This window comes from Hipposideros armiger, unplaced genomic scaffold, assembly GCF_001890085.2.
Source record: "Hipposideros armiger isolate ML-2016 unplaced genomic scaffold, ASM189008v1 scaffold_910, whole genome shotgun sequence".
In the NCBI taxonomy this organism is placed as follows: domain Eukaryota; kingdom Metazoa; phylum Chordata; class Mammalia; order Chiroptera; family Hipposideridae; genus Hipposideros; species Hipposideros armiger.
This window is the reverse complement of record NW_017732260.1, coordinates 365752-384878: the sequence shown is the minus strand read 5'-3', so window position 1 is coordinate 384878 and position 19127 is coordinate 365752. Positions and strand designations below refer to the sequence as shown.

General features: G+C 47.5%; 2 protein-coding genes across 3 annotated transcripts in view; one reads left to right on the top strand and one right to left on the bottom strand.

Moving 5' to 3' along the window:
- The window catches only part of ZNF609 (zinc finger protein 609), a 221053-nt gene that overhangs the window by 9312 nt on the left and 192614 nt on the right, over window positions 1-19127 (bottom strand). The window contains exon 10 of one of the 2 annotated variants that reach the window (XM_019630421.1): window positions 17451-18321. The exons of the other annotated variant lie outside the window; for it this stretch is intronic. The gene's annotated coding sequence lies outside the window, so the exon portion shown is untranslated. Of the gene's footprint in view, window positions 1-17450; window positions 18322-19127 lie in introns of those variants that run through there. 2 annotated transcript variants of the gene reach the window in all.
- On the top strand, window positions 5261-17922 carry OAZ2 (ornithine decarboxylase antizyme 2). The gene is given in 6 exon segments (XM_019630426.1): window positions 5261-5464; window positions 13998-14073; window positions 14075-14155; window positions 15374-15549; window positions 16344-16429; window positions 16688-17922. Coding segments are annotated over 6 exon segments (570 nt in total). The 5' UTR covers window positions 5261-5444; the 3' UTR covers window positions 16819-17922.

Sequence of the window (19127 nt, the reverse complement as noted above, 5' to 3'; positions counted from 1 at the left end):
CATCTTAGCTGTAGAGGGCGCAGCATCACTGGCCCTCATGTGGGATCCGAACTGGGGCCCTGCTGCTCAGAGCTGGCGTCCCAAGCCAACTCTTAACCAACACGCCACTTGGCCACCCCTATTTCTCCTTTCTTTTTGAGAATAGTAAGCATTCATGAATTTTATTATTATAAATTCACCTTTGTCAAATCTTTTCTGGAGAGCAGATTTTTACACAGAGAGAAGTGGGACTGAATTTACATTTATGGAACATTTTCTAGATACTGGGATACTTTCACATACACTATTTTATTTAATGCCCATGGCAGGGCAGGGACCATGGCCCCTGTTTTTCACTGAGGAGACAGGCCCTCAATAGCCATGTGACTAGTCCAAAATCATACAGCCAGCCAGTAGCCAAGCTCAGATTTGTCTGAACCACATGGCACCATATAGCTTCTTTGGATGAGGTCCTATAGACACTGAGTCTCTAACTGAGGCCCACTGATTGCCCCTCCAACCTCTATCTTACCTCTTGTCATATATTCTCCTCAATTACCTGTTTTTGTTCCCTTGAGTTTGTCCCTCTCATGTTTGCACAAGCAGTTCCTAGAGACTAGCAGACTCTTCTGCCCTGTAACCTAACTTATAGCTTTCTGTTGTTGTTGCTAAATACATGTTTATAATTTTTTTTTTAAATTTTATTGGAGAACAGCCATGGTCATTCGTTACACATTGCTTTCATGCTACAATGGCATAGTTGACTTTTTTTTTTTTTGAAAGATTTTTATTGGGGAATTAGGGGATGGGAACAGGACTGGGGAATTGGGGGAAGGGGAATAGACAAGTTGCTGTCCTTTTGTTCTTCAGTCTAGTTGTGGAGGACGTTGCTTCACTGGCCCAAGTTGGCACCATCATGTGCTCTTCCAGGGCGAGGCAGATTAGTCGCCGGCTTCTGGACAGCCACTCATGGTGGCTGCTGACCGCTCACGGTGGCTGCTGGCTACACACGGTGGCTGCTGGCTACACACGATAGCCCATGGCAACCCACTGCAACAGGGGCTGCAGCCTACACTGTCGCCGGCGACTCATGGCAGCCCAGCCCCAGGTTGAGCTGTTGTTCAGCATCTTACTTGTAGAGGGCAGTGTCACTGGCCCTCATATGTGGGATCTGAACCGGGGCCCTCTGGCATCCGAAGCCAGCTCTTATCCAACACTCCACTCGGCCGGCCCTAGTTGACTCTTTTAAGGGGGACGCAGCTCACAGTGGCCTATGCAGGGATTGAAATGGCAACCTTAGTGTTATCAGTACCATGCTCTAACCAACTGAGCTAACTGGTCAACCCTAATTTTTAAAATTGAAAATTGCTGAGTTGTATTTCATGGTATGGATGTTCCACAGTTTAACCATTCACCTACTGAAGGACACCTGGGCTGGTTTCAATTTTTGGCTATATGAATAAAGCTGCTATAACATATGTGTCCAAGTTTGTTTGTTTGTTTGTTTGTTTGTTTTGTAAACATAAGTTTTCATTTCTCTTGGATAAATGCCCAGGAGTGCAATTCTTGGGTCATCTGGTAGTTGCATGATTAGTTTTTAAGAAACTGCCAAACTGTTTTTCAGAATCACTGTGTTATTATTTTTTTAAGGATTGGAGAGCATGTTTATGTGCTGAAGGGAAAGATTAGATTGTAGGAGCCAGGTTCTTGAAAAGGGGAGAAGGGATGGGCTCTAGTACATGCCTGGAGTACACAGTTTCTGTGGAGGGATTACCTGGTCTTTTGTGAGGGAGGGGGACTCTTCTTAGTACCAGGAGGGGAGAGATACAGGTGGGTGGAGAGGCAGATAGGTTTGCAGGTTGTGTTAGGAATGAGAGAAAGCTCCCCTTTGCTTCTATTTCCTCAGTAATATAAGAGCTAGGGTACACACACACACACACACACACACACACACACACACACACACACACATCCAATCATCATGTTGTACACCTAAAACTAATACGATGCTGTAATTATATCTCAGTAAAACTGGAAAAAAGACCATAAGAGGCTAAGATGAGAGGGGTAGAGGTTTTGCAGAGAGAGAATAAGTATATGTTATCTTGGAGAGTGGAAAAGCAAACTCATGGAAAAAATGTAGTAGGAATTCCCAGGCAGTGTGGAAAGGCGGTTTGAGATGAGGATCATGAATGTGGAGTGAAAATAATCTACCTGGTGGTGTGATCTTGCTCTAGCAAAAGCACTGAGAAGGCAGGTGGTGGATTTATCCAGAGTAGTGGTTTTGCCAGGCAAGTACCAAAGGAGATGCGGCAAGAGAGTGGTTATAGTGATGGATGATGGAAACGAAGCTAAAAGGAAGGACCATGAAAACTGGGGCCCATGAATAATGAGAAATTAGTGCGGTCAAGGGCTCAGAGCTCATGAGAAGGGTCAAAGAATGACTGAGGGAGGATTAATTAAGGAAAAGGTTGTGGTCAGGGAGTCTACATATTGGAAGTGGTATGGGTTTTTGGTGAAAACAAAGTTGAGGGTGACTATAGGAATGAGCAGCTGCTGTGTAAAATATCACTGGAGATGAGGAGGTCAAGGAAGTGAGAAGAGGATGTTGGAGAGGCCATCACATGGATGCTGAGCTCACCAAATAAAACAAAATTTAGGGTGGAAAAGAGGCAGTGGGCCAAAAGCCAAAACGGGGATTTTGTAGGAAGGAGGGGAAGTGCTGTAGGAAGGAGGGTTATAGAAATGGCATTGGGGGTGGGAGAGGAATAATCTGACCCATTCCCTGACCACGAGGTACCTGAGAATGAGAGATTAGCCTTCACCTAAGAGGCATACTAAAGAAGCAGTGTGTCCATAGGGGATAACCAGGTGTCAGGTCAAGTGAAGAGGTGAAGGCAGCATCCTGAGAAAAGGCTGAGGATATGGAAGGATTTGCTGATCACAGGTTGCAGAGGGCACAGAGGAAGGATGTAGCTAGGGCCAAGGGAGCTGGGAGCAAGGCAGGCTTATTGTCAGTGTGAGGACAAGGATGTAAGTGATAATGAATGAGACAGAGCTCAAACCTGTGGTGATGACTGAGATAAATAGGGATAGGGAAATGATGGGATATAGCACTGTCTAGAACTTTCTGTGTTGATGGAAAATCTGCACTGTGCAGTACTGTAACCACTAGCCACATGTGGCTATTAAACCCGTTAAGTGTGGGTAATGGGACTGACGATCTGAATTTTTAACTTTATTTCATTTTAATTAATTTACATTTAAATAGCTGCATGTGGCTAGTAGCTATCATAATTAGACAACACAGGTTAGAGGCAGGTAGCTCCCCATTTTTGTGAAATTTTCACTTGCTTGCCAGGTGGCCAATCAGGGTGGTCACCCCTTGAAACAGCAAGCTGTGGCAGGGACCTTCTCACTCCTCTACCATGTGAGTCCAGACAAAGCACAGGATCAGGCAACTCTAACTCTACCACTTACTAGCTTTGAGCAAATTAATTAATTTTCCTGATCCATATAGGCCCTCAATAAATACTAGTTGGCGAAATCTCCCTGAGGTTTCATTATTTTCATCTGTAAAATGGGAGTGGGAGCTGTTGTAAAAATTAGTGCTTTAGCATGATGTTCAATAAGTGGCCACTATTATTCACATAGTTCTCGATATTTGCTGATCAATTGGTCAAGAACTGCCCTTCAGGCCAAAAGATTACTTGTCCGGGGATGGGCTGGCAGAAATGAGCCATCTCAGCTGCCTTTGAGGGCCAGGAAAATTACCCAGGTCTCTGGGACTATGAGATAGAGTGGATTGGGGCTGGGTTTAATTGTTCAATTCTGCTATGTACTAATGTAAGAACATAGCTAGTCTGAACTTGGAAAAGCAGGTAGGGATAGCCAAGGGGACAAGTTGGTGTATCTAAAATGAGCCAGAGTATGGGACCAGCCTTGTTTAAATATCTAGCGATATTCTGGTATCATTTACCATTTCGGTTTTTGCTGAAAAAGTCTTAGTTTGGCAGCTCCAAACTTTCTTTCATGCCTGCATTCCCATCATCTGAAAACCAAAAGCATGTTGTTAAGTAGCGTAATGGTGTCCTGAGATGGTTCTAATGTGGGACATTTGTGATTTGGAGCTATTACAAACTGGAGGTCATAGTGACCTCTGATCTGGAGTGACTGTGATCAGACTTTTTGAGAAGCTCATTACCTACTTTCTCTGTAGTCTCCCTCAGATTGAACATTTACCTCATATTGTGACGGCCTCTTTGTGTCTCTCCATCTGATCAGATTGTGACATCTGAGGCAGGAACTTTGACTAGTTGATCACTGAGTATTCCAGGACTCTAGCACAAGCCTGGAGCACACAGTAAGTAGCTGCTCAATAATTATTTGTTGAATAAGTGAATAGGATTTGAGGTGGCAGTGCTTCATTGTGATGTAAAATAATGTGACGTCTTTTGTTTGCAATCTGGATTGACTATGAATAGAGTTGGAAGCTTTGATGATTGTGTTAAGTGCCTGTGATTGTGGCCTGCAGTGGGTGTGCTCTGAGAGTTTCCTGCACCAGTGATAGTCATTGATCTGTGGTAAGGACCAGCACCAATAATGAGTGAATGGAGGTGATTGTAGCCTTGCGTGATTGTGATCTAAAGTGACTCTGAACAAGTTAGTGATGGCTTCCCTGCTGCTGTCAGGTGACTGTGATCCTGACCTAAAGAGATTTGGCTTCAGAGGACCATCAGCCAGTGTCAGGACTTAACTATTGACCTGAAATATATGTCTTCAGAAAGGTGCAGAGATTGTTGATCTGAACTGACAGCTGAGGTTATTGATCTGCATTACGAGCTGAGGAAAATGAGATCTGTGGGCCTGGGCCTAGTCTGGGAATGGCGCTAATATGTGTCTAGTACTCTTAGAATTCAGATTTTGTTTTAATAAAATATCCTCCTAGGGCCTACAAATGACACAGCCCTCCTTGGCCCCAAGCAAACAAGGAGTAGGGGCAAAGTCTAGGTCGGGTCAAAGCTCAGTAAACTCTATTTGAAATACAACGCATCTTTTGGGCAGCATTGCCACAGCCATGGCCACAGCCAACCCCCAAAACTGCTCCTCATCCGGACCCTCGCCCCACCCCCCGCTACCGGCCCCTGGTGCGCCTGCGCGGAGGCGGGGCGGTACTTTGCCCTTTGTTGTGCGCCCCAGTTTCCCAGGACACCGCGCGGCACTGGGGTGGGTCTATGCAGATGAGGCACTCGGGGGCGGGGCGGTTGCGGCGGCGTCGGCGGCGGCCGGGGAGGGTCAGTTGGAGGCAGGCGCTCGCTGAGGCAGGAGGAGGGCTCTGGGCCCGCGGCCTGACAGGGACTTAGCCCGCAGAGATCGGCCCCACGCGCGCGACCCCACACCCACCCACTCATCCACCTACCCACTCCCTGCGCCGCCTCCTCCCACCCTGAGCAGAGCCGCCGAGGATGATAAACACCCAGGACAGGTAACGGCCCGGCCCAGGCTCCCCGCCCCCATCTTCCCCATATCTGTTCCAGAGGGCCTCCTCCCCCACCAACCAGCGGCCCCAGTCCCGCTAACACGGCCCCATCCGTTCGGCACTGGGTCCCTTCCCCACTTCAGCCACCCCAGTCCGAGCCCCAGCCCCACAACGGGGCCTCCTTCCGTCCTTTAGCCCCCCTCCCGCCAGCCTGGCCCATCCCCCTCATCCGGGCCTCCTCCTCCTGTAAAGCCCCCACACATCGGGACCCAACCTTCCAATCAAGTCCCCATTTCCCTTCAGCTCCGCCGAACGGTGCCCCATTTCCAAAGTGGGCTTTCTTCCTCATCCACATCCTCCAAATTGTTTCCCATCTTCCTCAAATCTTCCTCTCCCTTTAAGTCACTTAACCCTACCCTTTGAATCCCTTCCCTAATTCAGACTGCGCCCTCCAACCAGACGCCGCTGTCCCCTCCGCCTCAAGTCAGGTTCCATCCTTCAGTTCTCAACTGGACCCATTACCCCCACCCGTCACCCACCACGGCTCTCAGGCCTAACAGTCTTTACAATGATGCCCAGCCCCCCTCTTGGTCCCTCACTCCCGCTTCATCTTTTCCCACCTTCTCTCAACACCCGTTTCCCAGTTAGGCCCCGTTTTCCCTGTCTCCCATCGTCATTCCTTTTATTTCTCAAACCCTTTGGACTTGACTATTTTCCATCCTATTCCTCTAATGGGGTTTCCCCCCAACACTCTTCTAAACACTTCTGCCCTTTAAACACTCTCAACTGGAACTCGTTTTTACTCTTTACTCCTCCCGTCTTAACTGAACCCCATCTTTAGATCATTACACCCCAGAACTCAGCCCACCCAGGCTTCTGTGGAAGGCTTACCCTCTCTTCCTACCTCCAGTGCCTCTATACTCTGGACGCCGGGCCTTTGCAAATTTCCTCCCTCAAAACCTGACCCCCGCCTTACCCCATTAATTGGAAAGGCTGCACATCTTCCTGAAACAGCACCAGTGGTTTCTAAACTTACATCATATATACTTCCCCCTGCCCAAACGAGGCCGAATTCATTGTTCAGTTTTCCTCTCTGTATCTCTCTCTTTTTCCCCAGGGCAGCCCTTGTCCTCCCTCTCTCCCTCATACATACTCCATGTTTCTACCCCAAACTCTTCTTTGAAACTTCCTGATTCCCCACAATTCTTAACCCCAGTTGCTTCTCATACATCAGAATGGCTTCCATTTAAAATTTAGGTCTAATTGTCTTCTTTTTTCCCTAGACTTGTTGCTGTCCCCTCCAAAATGAGTCTGAAACCCATTCGTTCCCCACACCGGACCCTTTGTTCCCAGATTTGGCCTTGTGGCCTCTGCCCCTCACTTGGGCCTCATTGTGTTACAAGCAGATCGTTCCCTGAAAATCCTCCTTAAATTGTGCCTTGGTCTGTCCAGAACTAGACTTTAGTTCCTCTTACAGACATACCTTCTTCATTGCTTTTCTTCACACAGGGCTCTAACTACCCATCAAGGTTCCTCTCAAACTTGGGCTCCCTTCTCACTAAAATAGTCTCTAATTTGCCATTTCTCACTCCTTTAGCAGCACCATTCTTCAATAGTCCAGTCGGGGTTTCAGCTTTTTTTTGTGTCTAAATGTTTCTCATCCCGGGCTGCACAGCTGAAAAATCAATCACCTGGGCCCTACCTTCAAAGATCTCTGTAATTTGGCTAGGGTGGGACCTTACTATTAGTATATAGTTTTAAAGCTTTCCTACGTTAATTCTTTCTAATGTGCAGCCAGGGTTGAGAAACACTGCCTCCCACCCCCTCCCCCTAGAAGACTCTTTACATCATATTCCTTTCATGGGTTTCAGTTCTTTCTCTACTGAAAAGGGCCTTGTCTTCAGGTACTATCTCCCAGGTACTGTCCAGAAAAACCCAAGATACCCACAACAGCCTTTTAAATTCTCCTACCTCGAGTTACTCGTCATTAGCCATTTTCATTCTCAGACTCTTTATCTAGTCCCCACACCTCTGTTTATTCCCTACATACAGAAAGAAAATTCACTCATTTCATGGTTTGTTATGGTCCCATTTGACCCATTACCCCAACTGCCAAGCTCCCTTTACCTGCGGTCCCAGTCTGCTCTTACATTTTCCTTTTTTGTGACTTTCCATGTCCATCTTGCTTTGCACACCCCTCGTTTATTCCATCTCTAATCCAGCCCTTCTGGAGCTGAGGAGGTGGAGGTGGATATATACTTGGTCTGGATGCAAAAGGTGTTACTTGTAGAGAAAGCTGTGTGTGTTCCAAGGATAGAGAACAGGTATGAGAACAGGATGGAGTGCAGGGGAGGGGGAGGGAAGCAGAGGAACTGACAGGAAAGCCCATACAAGGGATACCGGAGCTAGATTTTTTCTACTCTTTTACGTTTTGGTCTTGGCAGTGGGGTTTGGAAGGTGGTGTGGTCTCAGCAGGCATTCTCTGGAGTCCTGGAAACCGAGCTGGTCTAGGTGCCAAGTCCTTCGCAGGCTGAGACCTGAGAGATGAGCACTTGGGACCAGCACATAGGAGTCTTCACTGACCTTGAGGTTGAGAGACCTGAGTTCTAGTTCTGGCTTAGCCAGTGTGCTTATATGTAAAAAGAGGGGGTTGGGTTCGCTTAACTTGCAAATTCCTTCCAGCTTCCTAAGTGGCAAAACAGGCTTGCTTGTCTCCAGGGCCCTTGCTTAAGAGTGTTGGTAATTTGAGGGGCTTGGCTGTGTGACAGGCAGGTGGAGGGAGGAGCCAGCTGGCCTGCCAGGGCCTGGGCTGGAGCACGGCCTTGGATCAAGCTCTTCCACTTTGGCCTGGGGGTGGGGCGGTGTGTGCAGGGTGTCTGGTTTCTTGAGTTACGGCAATCCTGTTTCCATAGCATGTTTCCCAGACTCCTTTGGCCTGCCCTTAACTTTCTAAAAGGAATCCTGGTAGAGCCCTAACCAGGGATTGTGATAAGAGCCGGATGTTCGTCCCCCTCGGTGTTCTTGGTGTTTTATATCCGCAGAGGGGGGAGCTGGCTGGGAGTTTAGCTCCCTTGGGGTGGGGGATGGGCTTTCCAGCTTCCCTGGCTGGAGTGGAATACTCAAGAGGTGGAGGCTTGGTTTCCTGGAAGAAACAGTTGCAGAGGAGCCTGCAGTATGTTTTGAAAACAAGGCTCTTCCTTTCCAATTTTGTTCTGATTAGTACCTCCAAAATGTCAAAGTTCCTGATGGTGGGGGAAGGAAGAAGACACAAGTACAAGCACTTTTATTATAGTTTTTGAACATGAGGTTTAAATGAAAGGAAATCAAGCTTCATGGCCTATCTCTTTCTAGATTTGCAGGATCTTCCTGCCGGGGGCGGGAAGACAGACTCTGTCTAGTCTTGCAGTACAGTATGTGGAGAAGAACTCTTCCTGGCTTGATATTCCATATTATGATCAATCTGTGTCTGATGCGTTTTGAGGAGAAGCATTTGGTTCTACAGGTGGTTTGTGTGTGTGTGTGTGGGGGGGCGGGGCAGGACACAAGGGCACATGAGAGCTACCTTGAGCATCCTCACTGACTGGTTCCCTGGGTAATGGCATTTCTGTCCCTACCCCTAAGAATGTGGTTTTGGTTAATTCTTATTTTTTGGCATTATGACTTGTTGGGTGTGGGGTGATAGGGAGAGAAAGTTTTTCTACGATGTGCCTTCAAGGTCGTCCTATAGAGAGAGACTCCTAGTATAGTCAAGAATCCCCCCAAATTGGAGGTATGCTTCAGAAAGCAGTGTGAACTAATAATAGTAATTCCTCACTCTGCCAAGAAATCCAAATTTAGCCTCAGAGCTGCTCAGAAATATAAAAAAAGAGGACTGAGGAGTGGGGTAGAGGGATGTTACATATGTGCGTTTCTAGAAAAAAAGAGTAATTCATCCCTTTTTGAAACAGTACGCAATGTTGATTCAAGTTGGTGCCATGATTCGGAGGCAGTGAAGCCTAATTGGAAATTAGAAATGGCCAAGTAGGTGAGCAAGAACTTTGTTACTTGAAGTGGACAAAACAGGTAGTTTCCTGTTAGCAGCAGAATAAAATGCTTTGTATAAGATATACCTTAAGAAAATTTCCTAGGCCTTTGATACTCTATAAACATTGATGTGATTCTATCCTGGGAAGAGGCTGGAACTGGGTGATGGATGACTTCACTATACAAACCAGATTGAGGTACTTAAAATGTAAACTTAAGGTCTTATTTGAAAGCATGAGTATTTAGCTATCCATCAACCTCTGATAGCCTATATAGTTGTGCCTACCTTTGGTGGAAGATGTACCAGTATCAGCAGTGTAATAAGATAAGCAAATCTCAGAGGCACCGATATTCTAGCTGCCACACGTGTGTTTCTTGTGGAGAATCAACCAAAACCCAATTTTGCTTTCAGTGTGTGATTCAGAGTGGTGATGTCATTTTCTTCATAATCGGGTGATGTCATTTTCTTTATAATTATGCTTATAAGCAAGTAGACTCCCTTTGGCACATGGAATAGCTCTAGTGAAATGATTTACGCTTGGCATCTGACCAGGGCACCTTTGTCATATGGAAAGGGAATTGGCAGCTGGAAATCAGCCTCTGTACTCACACTAGACTGGAGGCGGCCATCACCTCTCACCTTTCTTCCTGTTTCCTTTTAGCTAAATGTGATGGGCAGCCCTGGATTGGTCCCTCTTTGTGTAGGGACTAGTCATCAGAGACCTTGCTAGTCTCAGAGTAAGGGCAGCGTGTGTAAGGGAAGTCAGGGCACCCTAGAGGGTGTTCTGTGAGGCAGGGTCAGAGACAAGAATGGGTCAGAAGAGGGTGAAGGAGGGGAGTGAATGTCGAGTGCTTGGGAATGTGGTTTTCATGACTTCACTTGATACCACAAGGTAGGTAATACCAAGGCCATCTGACTCTCCTCTTGACATGTAATAGTAACCAGAGAGAAAGGGTGCAGACCTGAACAAGCTAAGGTCACTGATTGAAGTGAAACATGATCAAAGTATATGAAGGAGAATATGAATTCAAGTTACTTGTTAGATTTAGCTGAATGGAAGTTAGCCACACAATTACTTTTATATTAAATCTGTATGTAGCAGGCTGTGCTTTGAGCAAAGTAAATATAAAAATCAAAACTGACAGAAAGTCAACTGGAAGTGATTTTTAACAGATCCTTTACATTATCAAGAGATGTAAGGTTATTTCCTTTAAATAGCGAGCACTCTAGAGATTAAAAATAGGATTTGAATTATAAAAATGTGATTTACCAGCAACATTCCCCAGGAATACATCTGCTCCATACACTGCCAGTCTGTAGCCAGTGTATGTAATTATAACCTGCTAAGGACATTTCAGACAACAGTCCCAGAATGCTTTAAATTAGAGGCAGCAGGATGTGCTAGGTCGGTAGCACTCGTGTATCCTGAGGAGTGTTTCCAAAGGGCCTGTCTGATAACAACTGAGAAAATAAAAGGCACTAACAGATCGGTTCTAATCTCCCATCTCTTTTCCGAATTGACTTGGATACCTGACACCACCATTTCCAGCAATGGTATATTTTATTCTTCTCCAAAAGCAGGGCCAGCCCAGCTGGATGTTTGGGTTCAGTCTGGTACATTTGATGCTTCTTAATCAGCTGTGATCTTTTCAGCCTCTAGACTGAGTTTCTTAAATCATTCTTTTGGTGGTGGATATTAAACCAGTCCTGCCCCCCGCTGGAGTGAGCAGGAAGTGAGGAAGGAGTGGAAAAAGCTGGGCACTGGAGCCAGAAGCAACATGACTGAACTGAATATGAAACCTAACTTGGTTTGGATCCTGTAACAGGAAGACTTGTGTTTAGAAGCCACTTGCTCTTGTGCTTAAGTTCGCACAGGATTCACTCTTCCTGTTGAGGTTGGTGGCATACTGTGCCACAATACCATTTGGACACTAAAGTCAGTACAAGAAGATAAGGCCATTGCTGGGCAATTTTATGCCCCTTCATTTCTTTAACCACCACATTTGTACCCATCTCCCTTCCTTTCTCACTTCATAAATGACAGGTTTTTTTAAGAGAAGCAATTTGCCACCGACAGCAAGTAACTAAAAACAGATTCATTATGAAGATAATTATTGTGATCGATCTACTAAGCTTATCCCAAACCCCAGCTGTTTCTCTTTGGGAACTGGGTACCTGGGTGAGGGCCTGAAATACCCACCCCCACTCACATATACACTTGCTTTCTCTGCACACTTTGTGGGGAGGACGAAAGAGTTTCCAGGATCCTTGTGTGTGAGTGGGGAAGTAAATGATTCATTACATGGAATAAATTCTTGAATTTATTTGAAGAGCAGTGAGGTAAGGACATCAGATACATCATGAGCTCACAGATTAGTGCTGGACACAGGGCAGGCCCTAGGTATTCTTTTTAGGAAGACAGGGGATTCTGGATCCGAAAAAAAGAAAACCCATTTTATTCTGATCTTTTCAGTGGGTTGGTCTCATTGCTTCTGCCATTTGCAAGTAAAAATTAGCTCAGAATCAAGATGGTGGTTGGAGTGCAGGTCAGGCGTAACTCCCATCTAGAGACTGTTGAAGATTAATTTCTCTGGAAGTATGAGTCTGAAGTTGGTTAGCACCAGAATTCTAGAACTACAAGGGCCTCGATGATCTGGTCGTTTTGTGAACTTATGCAATTTTTCTGGTATACGAGGCTACATCTCATCTGTCTACCCTAGAGGTTTGCCCAGCCCTTGGAGCTCCACTGACCAGTACAAGCAAGCCAGCATTCTCTGGGGGTCTGAAGTGGTCACTAGGGAATGGGAAGGGAACCCTATAACGTGGGATGTGTGTGCGCCTTTGCTTGGGGAAGCTCCCACCCTTGTCTTCTAGTTTTTCTGGCCTGGACACTATTATTTGATCCCTTAACACACTGGAAAGGGGGATTATGACAACTCATTGTCCCTAGTAGAAACTAAGTCCCATCCTTGAAAACAGTAGCATTGTCCTCGGTTGCGACCTTCTCCTCGCATCTCCTGATGGGGCCAGGAGTGGGGGAGGTGAGGCTTTCCAGAGGCGCAGGAGGTGGTGCATGTGGTCATCACCCCCAGATGTGGATGCTGCCCTAGGCCCACTGACACTGCCCCAGGAATGCCATCTCCCAGTGAAATTTACAAGTGTAATTTCAGGCCCCAGGTTGAAATCCTTGAGAGAACAGAGGAGCCGAGCTAGAGCAGTGATGGGTTTGGAATGCTTATACTGGTCTCTTTTACTATTGAGGGTCGCAGTGGGCTGCTCCTTTGGCACCACGTTAGGTGTGAGTTCAGGTCTGTGGCTTGGAGCCTAAGTGAAAAACCCAAATCTGGCATGCCATGCCATATAAAGCAAAAGACATTGTGAAGTATGGAGTCTTACATTATTTTACAACTGGTTTTCAGGGGGAAAAACAGTCTTGATTTATAGCATTTGTTGATGTCTGTGGTGTAAATACTCCCCCTATGTCTGATTCAAGCTACCAAAACGACATGGTTAAATGCCTCGCTGGGAAGAGACGTGCACAGTTGGGTGCGCTGGCTGAGTCAGGTGTACATGCACAGACAGTTTACCCCTTTCCTTCACTTGCCCGTGGCCTGTGAGTGAGCTACATCTCAGACTAAGGAGCCATTAAACTGGATTCAAAGAAGGCAGTGGAGTAGATCTGGAGCCTTGCTGGGTCCACCTGAAAATCACGGTGGGCCAGTAGGGACACCTGCCAGGTGATTATTGGCTTCCTTGCTTAGGTCATAGCATGTATACCTCCTCCCAGCAACACCTCATCCCACCCGCAGTACTACGAACCTGAGTGTCCATTCTGACCATGTCAGCATTACATAAATTCACATGCCCAGGTCAGGTTCTAGCCACGAAGGGCAGGGAAGCCCAGCATTTGGTGGCACACAAGGGACAAACAAGATACCATAATACTCTCTGGGAGCCAAATCCCTGGATTTAATTCAGTTCTTGACCCTAGACAGATTTGGCTAAGTGATTTCTGTCCAGTTCCTCTATTTAGGTCAGGGAGGAGGTCATCATTGGGAAAGTGGCCTTGGGAGTCCCTCAGGGACACGGCACCCATCCCATGTGACGTCCTGAGGCCTGTTTGCCTCTTCAGCCTACAGTGATTGTGTAGGCTTTGTGATTTTGCCACATAGGTTGTTGAGACACAGTCGGGGTGAGGAAAGGGGCTCTCCGTCTAGCAGGCAAGCCTGGATCTATTCCTCCCAAGGTCTGCCAGCACAGAGGTTTGTTTGGTGTCTGACAGGTGCCCCTCGGATCCCATATCCAGCTGGACTCGCTATGCCTCTGCAGGATGGTGGGTTCCTACCATTTGAGAGCAGTAGTAGTTCTGAAGCTGAAGCCCAAAGGCTGGGCCAGTGGTGTAGCCCTAGAGCACCTGTTTAGGGAAAGCCAAGGCTGTGGTTGGGGTGGGATGTTGAGTTACATCTTCAAGTCCTGTTGAGTTAAATCTACTCTCTCCTTCTCTGTCTCTTGCAGTAGTATTTTGCCTTTGAGTAACTGTCCCCAGCTCCAGTGCTGCAGGCACATTGTTCCGGGGCCTCTGTGGTGCTCCTGATGCCCCTCACCCACTGTCGAAGATCCCCGGTGGGCGAGGGGGCGGCAGGGATCCTTCTCTCTCAGCTCTAATATATAAGGTAAGGACGACTCGGGGCAGAAGGCTTGGAGCAGAGCCTTCTCAGGCTCCGCTGCACTGCTGCTGCTTAAGGGCAGTAAATACTTTCCTGTCTTCTGACTCAGGCCAGGCCAAGAGGGGGATTGGGAAGGACTCTTAACTGAGGCTGCTCTGTGGCTTTTGGGGAGTACTAGGAGGATATCGGCACCAAGCAGGACACCCTGCCATCTTCTTAGCTTGGTGGTCAGCATTTTAGTGCTGGTTCAGGGTCCAGAGTGGGAGGAAGAGTCGGGGTGTGGGAGAGCTCTTTCTGGAACTACCCCTTCCTTAGTTTCTCTTGAGAAATACCAAGGGCCGGGAGGAATTTTCCCATCGTCCTCACCCCTTGGCATTCTGGCTTCAGTCCAGTCTGATTGGGAAGGGGGCGGGTAAGGAGAGAGAGCCTTGCATCTCAATCTCCTATTATCCTGGCAGCATAGGGCACGGCCCAGGGGCGTTAGAAAACCCTGGGACTGCCCTGGAACGGTCTGGGCTGGGGCAGCCAGCCCTTTGCTGGCTTTTACTCTCCTGTGATTGAGGCCCAGAAATTGGATTAGCTTCTCCCTAAGAATGGCATTGAAAGGTAGAAGGGTGGCTGAGGTCTGGTCTCTTGAGACTGTGGCCAGGGGACACAACATGGATCCTGTGGTCTGCCTGGAAGCAGGCTGGCCCCCAGCCAAGCCCTCACGTATATCCTCATTTATTTCTAATATTTCTCTTTCAGAGGGGAAAGGGAAAGAGTGTGGTGTTGAGGGGGGTGGGAGGCAAGCATGGGCTTTGAGTTAGGGAGGCCTGGTTTGAATCTCAAGCCTGCCGTTTACTAGCTGGAGCCTTGGGTCAGTTGCTTAATTGTTCAGAGCCCCTAATATCTGATTTCAAATGGGGATATTAATGCCTACCTCAAGTGCTTATTGTGGTGATTGAAATATAGGAAAGCACCTTGCACAGTACTTGGCATCTAGTGGACGTGTGGTAAATGTTTCGCTTTCCACCACACTGGCTTTTAGCCGACATCACCTGTCTTAGTACCTGATGAATGACGGCTCCATGAAACCAGCATACAGCTCTACATTTTCAGCGTGCCCTTTGTCCCATGCTACCCTGAGACTGGCCTAAGGGGACTTGCAGTACACCTAGGTTAGGGAGCCTAGATGTGGCCAGAAGCGGTAGTGACATGTCCCCTGACCTGATCTCTTCCCAGGACGAGAAGCTCACTGTGACCCAGGACCTCCCTGTGAACGATGGAAAACCTCACATCGTCCACTTCCAGTATGAGGTCACCGAGGTGAAGGTCTCTTCCTGGGATGCAGTCCTGTCCAGCCAGAGCCTGTTTGTAGAAATCCCAGATGGATTATTAGCTGATGGGAGCAAAGAAGGGTAAGGAGCAAGGACTGGGAGAGGGGGCGGAGCAAATGGGGAAGGGGGTCCCATTCCAGAGAGTGGCATGTGCTTACTGGGGAGAACAGAGGAGTAGAGGGTCTGCCTTCTCCCTTAGCTCTAGGCCTCCCAAGCAGATACCCTTTTGTAACAGGCAGGTTATTTTTAGCCAGTAAAACAGGCCTGCTCTGGGTTATAATTAAAGCAGATCATTATCACATTAACCAAATCCCTGTCATTAATCGCCCATAGTTCACTCTTCCCAGCAGACATTAAATCCTCCTTGAGCCACCATACAGTGGTGCAGTTTAAAAGGCCAGGAAGCTCAGAGATCCGGTGGGATTTCATTGGATTGGGTCAGACCCTCCAAGCAGCCAGGTGTGTGAGAAACAGTCCTGAGGATGGCGTTCTCTTGAGTGACTTCCACCTCTTGAGGAAATCCTTTTCTGCAGTGTGAGGGCCCAGAGTCTCTCAGTGGCAGGTGATCATTATCAAACTTGGCACCTTTGGAAAGCCCTTGAAAAACTGTTTTTTTCCCCTAGGTCCCATACTGTCTTATGAACTGCATTACTTAAGTTGGTTAGTTTCAGAGGAAGAACCCCTATTCTAGGAAGAGATAATTCAGTAACATTTTTCTGAAGAGGTTGTGGCTTATTTTTTTTCGGAATGTAGGGCTCCTGGGGTCTTGAAATAAGAACCTCCTCCTTGAAGTTTCTCTATAAGCCTTTTTGGGGTGGGTGGTTGGGAAGGCTAGAGAGGTGGTAGTGGGCCTGAGTTTTCTTTGCTTCTTGCAGATTGTTAGCACTGCTAGAGTTTGCTGAAGAGAAGATGAAAGTGAACTACGTCTTCATATGCTTCAGGAAGGGCCGGGAAGACAGAGGTGAGGAGTCAAAGCAATCGAAGACCTTCTTCCCAGAAAATGGGGGACTGGGGAGGGGAAAAGGGGGCTCTGATATATGAGGTGGGGCCCTTTAGTTTGCCGTACAAACCTGGGCAATCATGGGGGGAGTGTCTGAAGGGTCTTTAGAGAAGGCCTAGTGCTTATTTATCCCATTTTCGTTTGGGTTTTTTCCTTGATTTGAGCCTCTTCTTCTTGTATTTCTTATCAAAATCCTTTTTATACCCTTATCTTCTGCAGCTCCGCTCCTGAAGACCTTCAGCTTCTTGGGCTTTGAGATTGTGCGTCCAGGCCATCCCTGTGTCCCCTCTCGGCCAGATGTGATGTTCATGGTTTACCCCCTGGACCAGAACTTGTCCGATGAGGACTAATGGTCATAGAGGATGCTTTGCCCAAGAGCCACAGTGGGGAACGGGAACGAGGGGAAGTCAGGCAGCCCTGGGACAGAGGAGGGGGCTCCTTGCTGTCCGGGGAAGGACGGCGAGGGGCTCAGGGTGAGGGTTGCCTATTGTGTTCTTGGAGTTGACTCGTTGAAATTGTTTTCCATAAAGAACAGTATAAACATATTATTCACATGTAATCACCAATAGTAAATGAAGATGTTTATGAACTGGCATTAGAAGCTTTTTAAACTGCGCTGTGTGATGTGCTCTATCTAGCCTAGGGGAGGACATTGCCTAGAGGGGGAGGGACTGTCTGGGTCTGGGGGCAAGGCCTGGAGGGTTGGTGGGCAGCACTGTCAGGCTCAGGTTCCCCAGCTGTTGGGCTTTCTTTTTTGGTTTTTAAAACTTGTGTATTTTCTTTCCTTGCTTCCTGTCACCCAGGGGCTCCTGAGTATAGGCTTTTCAGCCCCGGGGCAGTGTCCTTGTGTTTTTTGACACTGGGCTTTTCTGTGTGCATTTGAATCTGGCCTGGAGAAAGCAGGTCTGATCCCTCCTTTACAGCTTAGTGTTATTCTGGCATTTGGTTAAGCTGGCTTAATCTGTTTCATGTTATCAGTGCATTTTTAATAGGGGCATTGAAGTTCACTCCTTCCACCAGGGCTTTTTTTTTGGGGTACCTGGGCCTTAAAAAAACACTAGCCAAACTCGAATTCTCAGATCACAGCAGGAGTTCTTGCTCCTGGCTGTAGGCCCAGGCCCTGGATTTGTCTCCTTCCTAGGGTCACGAAGAGCAGAGAGGAAGAATAGCGACTCAGGGCCTGGGGGTTGTGGACGATCTGGCTGCCTCTGCCTGGCTGAGTGTAGTGCTCACCGCACACCCCCACCCCACCCCGCTAACAGGTCTGAGTAGTGCCTGAGACCCTGCTCCACAGGGCCTAGGGGTGGGACTGGGGCTGTACAAGTGGCCTGCCCTTTTCTGTTTCAAGGAACAGCTTGTTCCAAGGGGGGGAGAGATCTAGATTGGGTGAGGGGGTGGGGGTGTTAGGGAGGCAAGTGTGTTGTGTTACTGTGTCAATAAACTGATTTAAAGTTGTGGTTGGTTTGCTCTTTATTCCTGTACTCTGGGTTTAGCTTCCTGCCACTACTGTCTTTTGAGTCTAGAGCCTAACTTAGTAGGGGTGTGATACATGTCTCTCAGCAAAAAAGCTGTGGTGCATTAGGACAGATAAACTGGCTGAGGTCTCTGGGGACCACATTACATTGCAAAATGTGGGGTTGCTAGGAGCCTGGGACACACTGCCAGAGCCCCCTAGAGAGACAGATGTGTACACAGCAGCTTCATCCAGAAGAGCGGTTATACTTACCAAGAGCTAAGCGTTCTTAGTTCTTCCTTTTGTACAGAAGGCTGGGTCCTGACATCAGGTTTTGGCTTTTGCATGGAGCTGACATTTCCATTCTCGGAGGCGTCTGAAGGAAGCATCATACACTTTCCTAGGAAGATAGTTTTCTCCTTTTGGGGCCAAGTGCCCTGAGCCATGGCTGCCATTCCCCTTGCACCACCAGTCTGATAAATAAGCCCTCAGTGCCACTGGAGGGGGCTAGATACACTCGATCTATGTTCTGTTTTTTAAAATTTCTCAATGGCTGACTACCATTTCTTTTCTTTTGCTTGTTTTCCCAAGTGAAGTGCTGGGACTATTCTACCTCCTACAGCTTTGGAGCAATCTGCTGCTGAGCTGTGGCTGTCTTTACTTTCTCTGAATCTTTAGACCATTTGCACACTGTTCTGTGTGAAGCTTGCTTGTGTTTTCACACTGGGCCAAGTCTTTAACCTTGGACCCCCACCTGGTCTTCTTTAAAAGAAGTGAGCTCAGCACCTTCCCCCCTCCACAGTATTAGTAGAAGGTCTGGACTTAGAGACATTCAACTGAAAGAAAGGCTTGAAGATGTCCTCCACTGAGCAGGTAACCCCTAGAGGCAGCATAAAGGCAGTGACTGGAAAAAAAAAAGTCACTACAGTGAGATTTACAGCAGCTCCATGTGAATGCTGACAGTGGCCAAGGAATCTACAAGATGGGTAAAGAACCAAGACCAAACTCAGTCCTTTATCATCCCCAAAGCTAGCAGACAGGAAACATGCCTGAGAGTCTGTTGCCCTCTGCTGGTGGATCCTCTTTAATACAGCCAGAGTTAGACGGCTGAATTGGAAACCCAGGCACTCAGTTAAGATTCCCCTTTCAAACAGAAAAAAACTTTGCTAGGTAATACCGTTTACAGGAAAGAAATATGGCACCCCA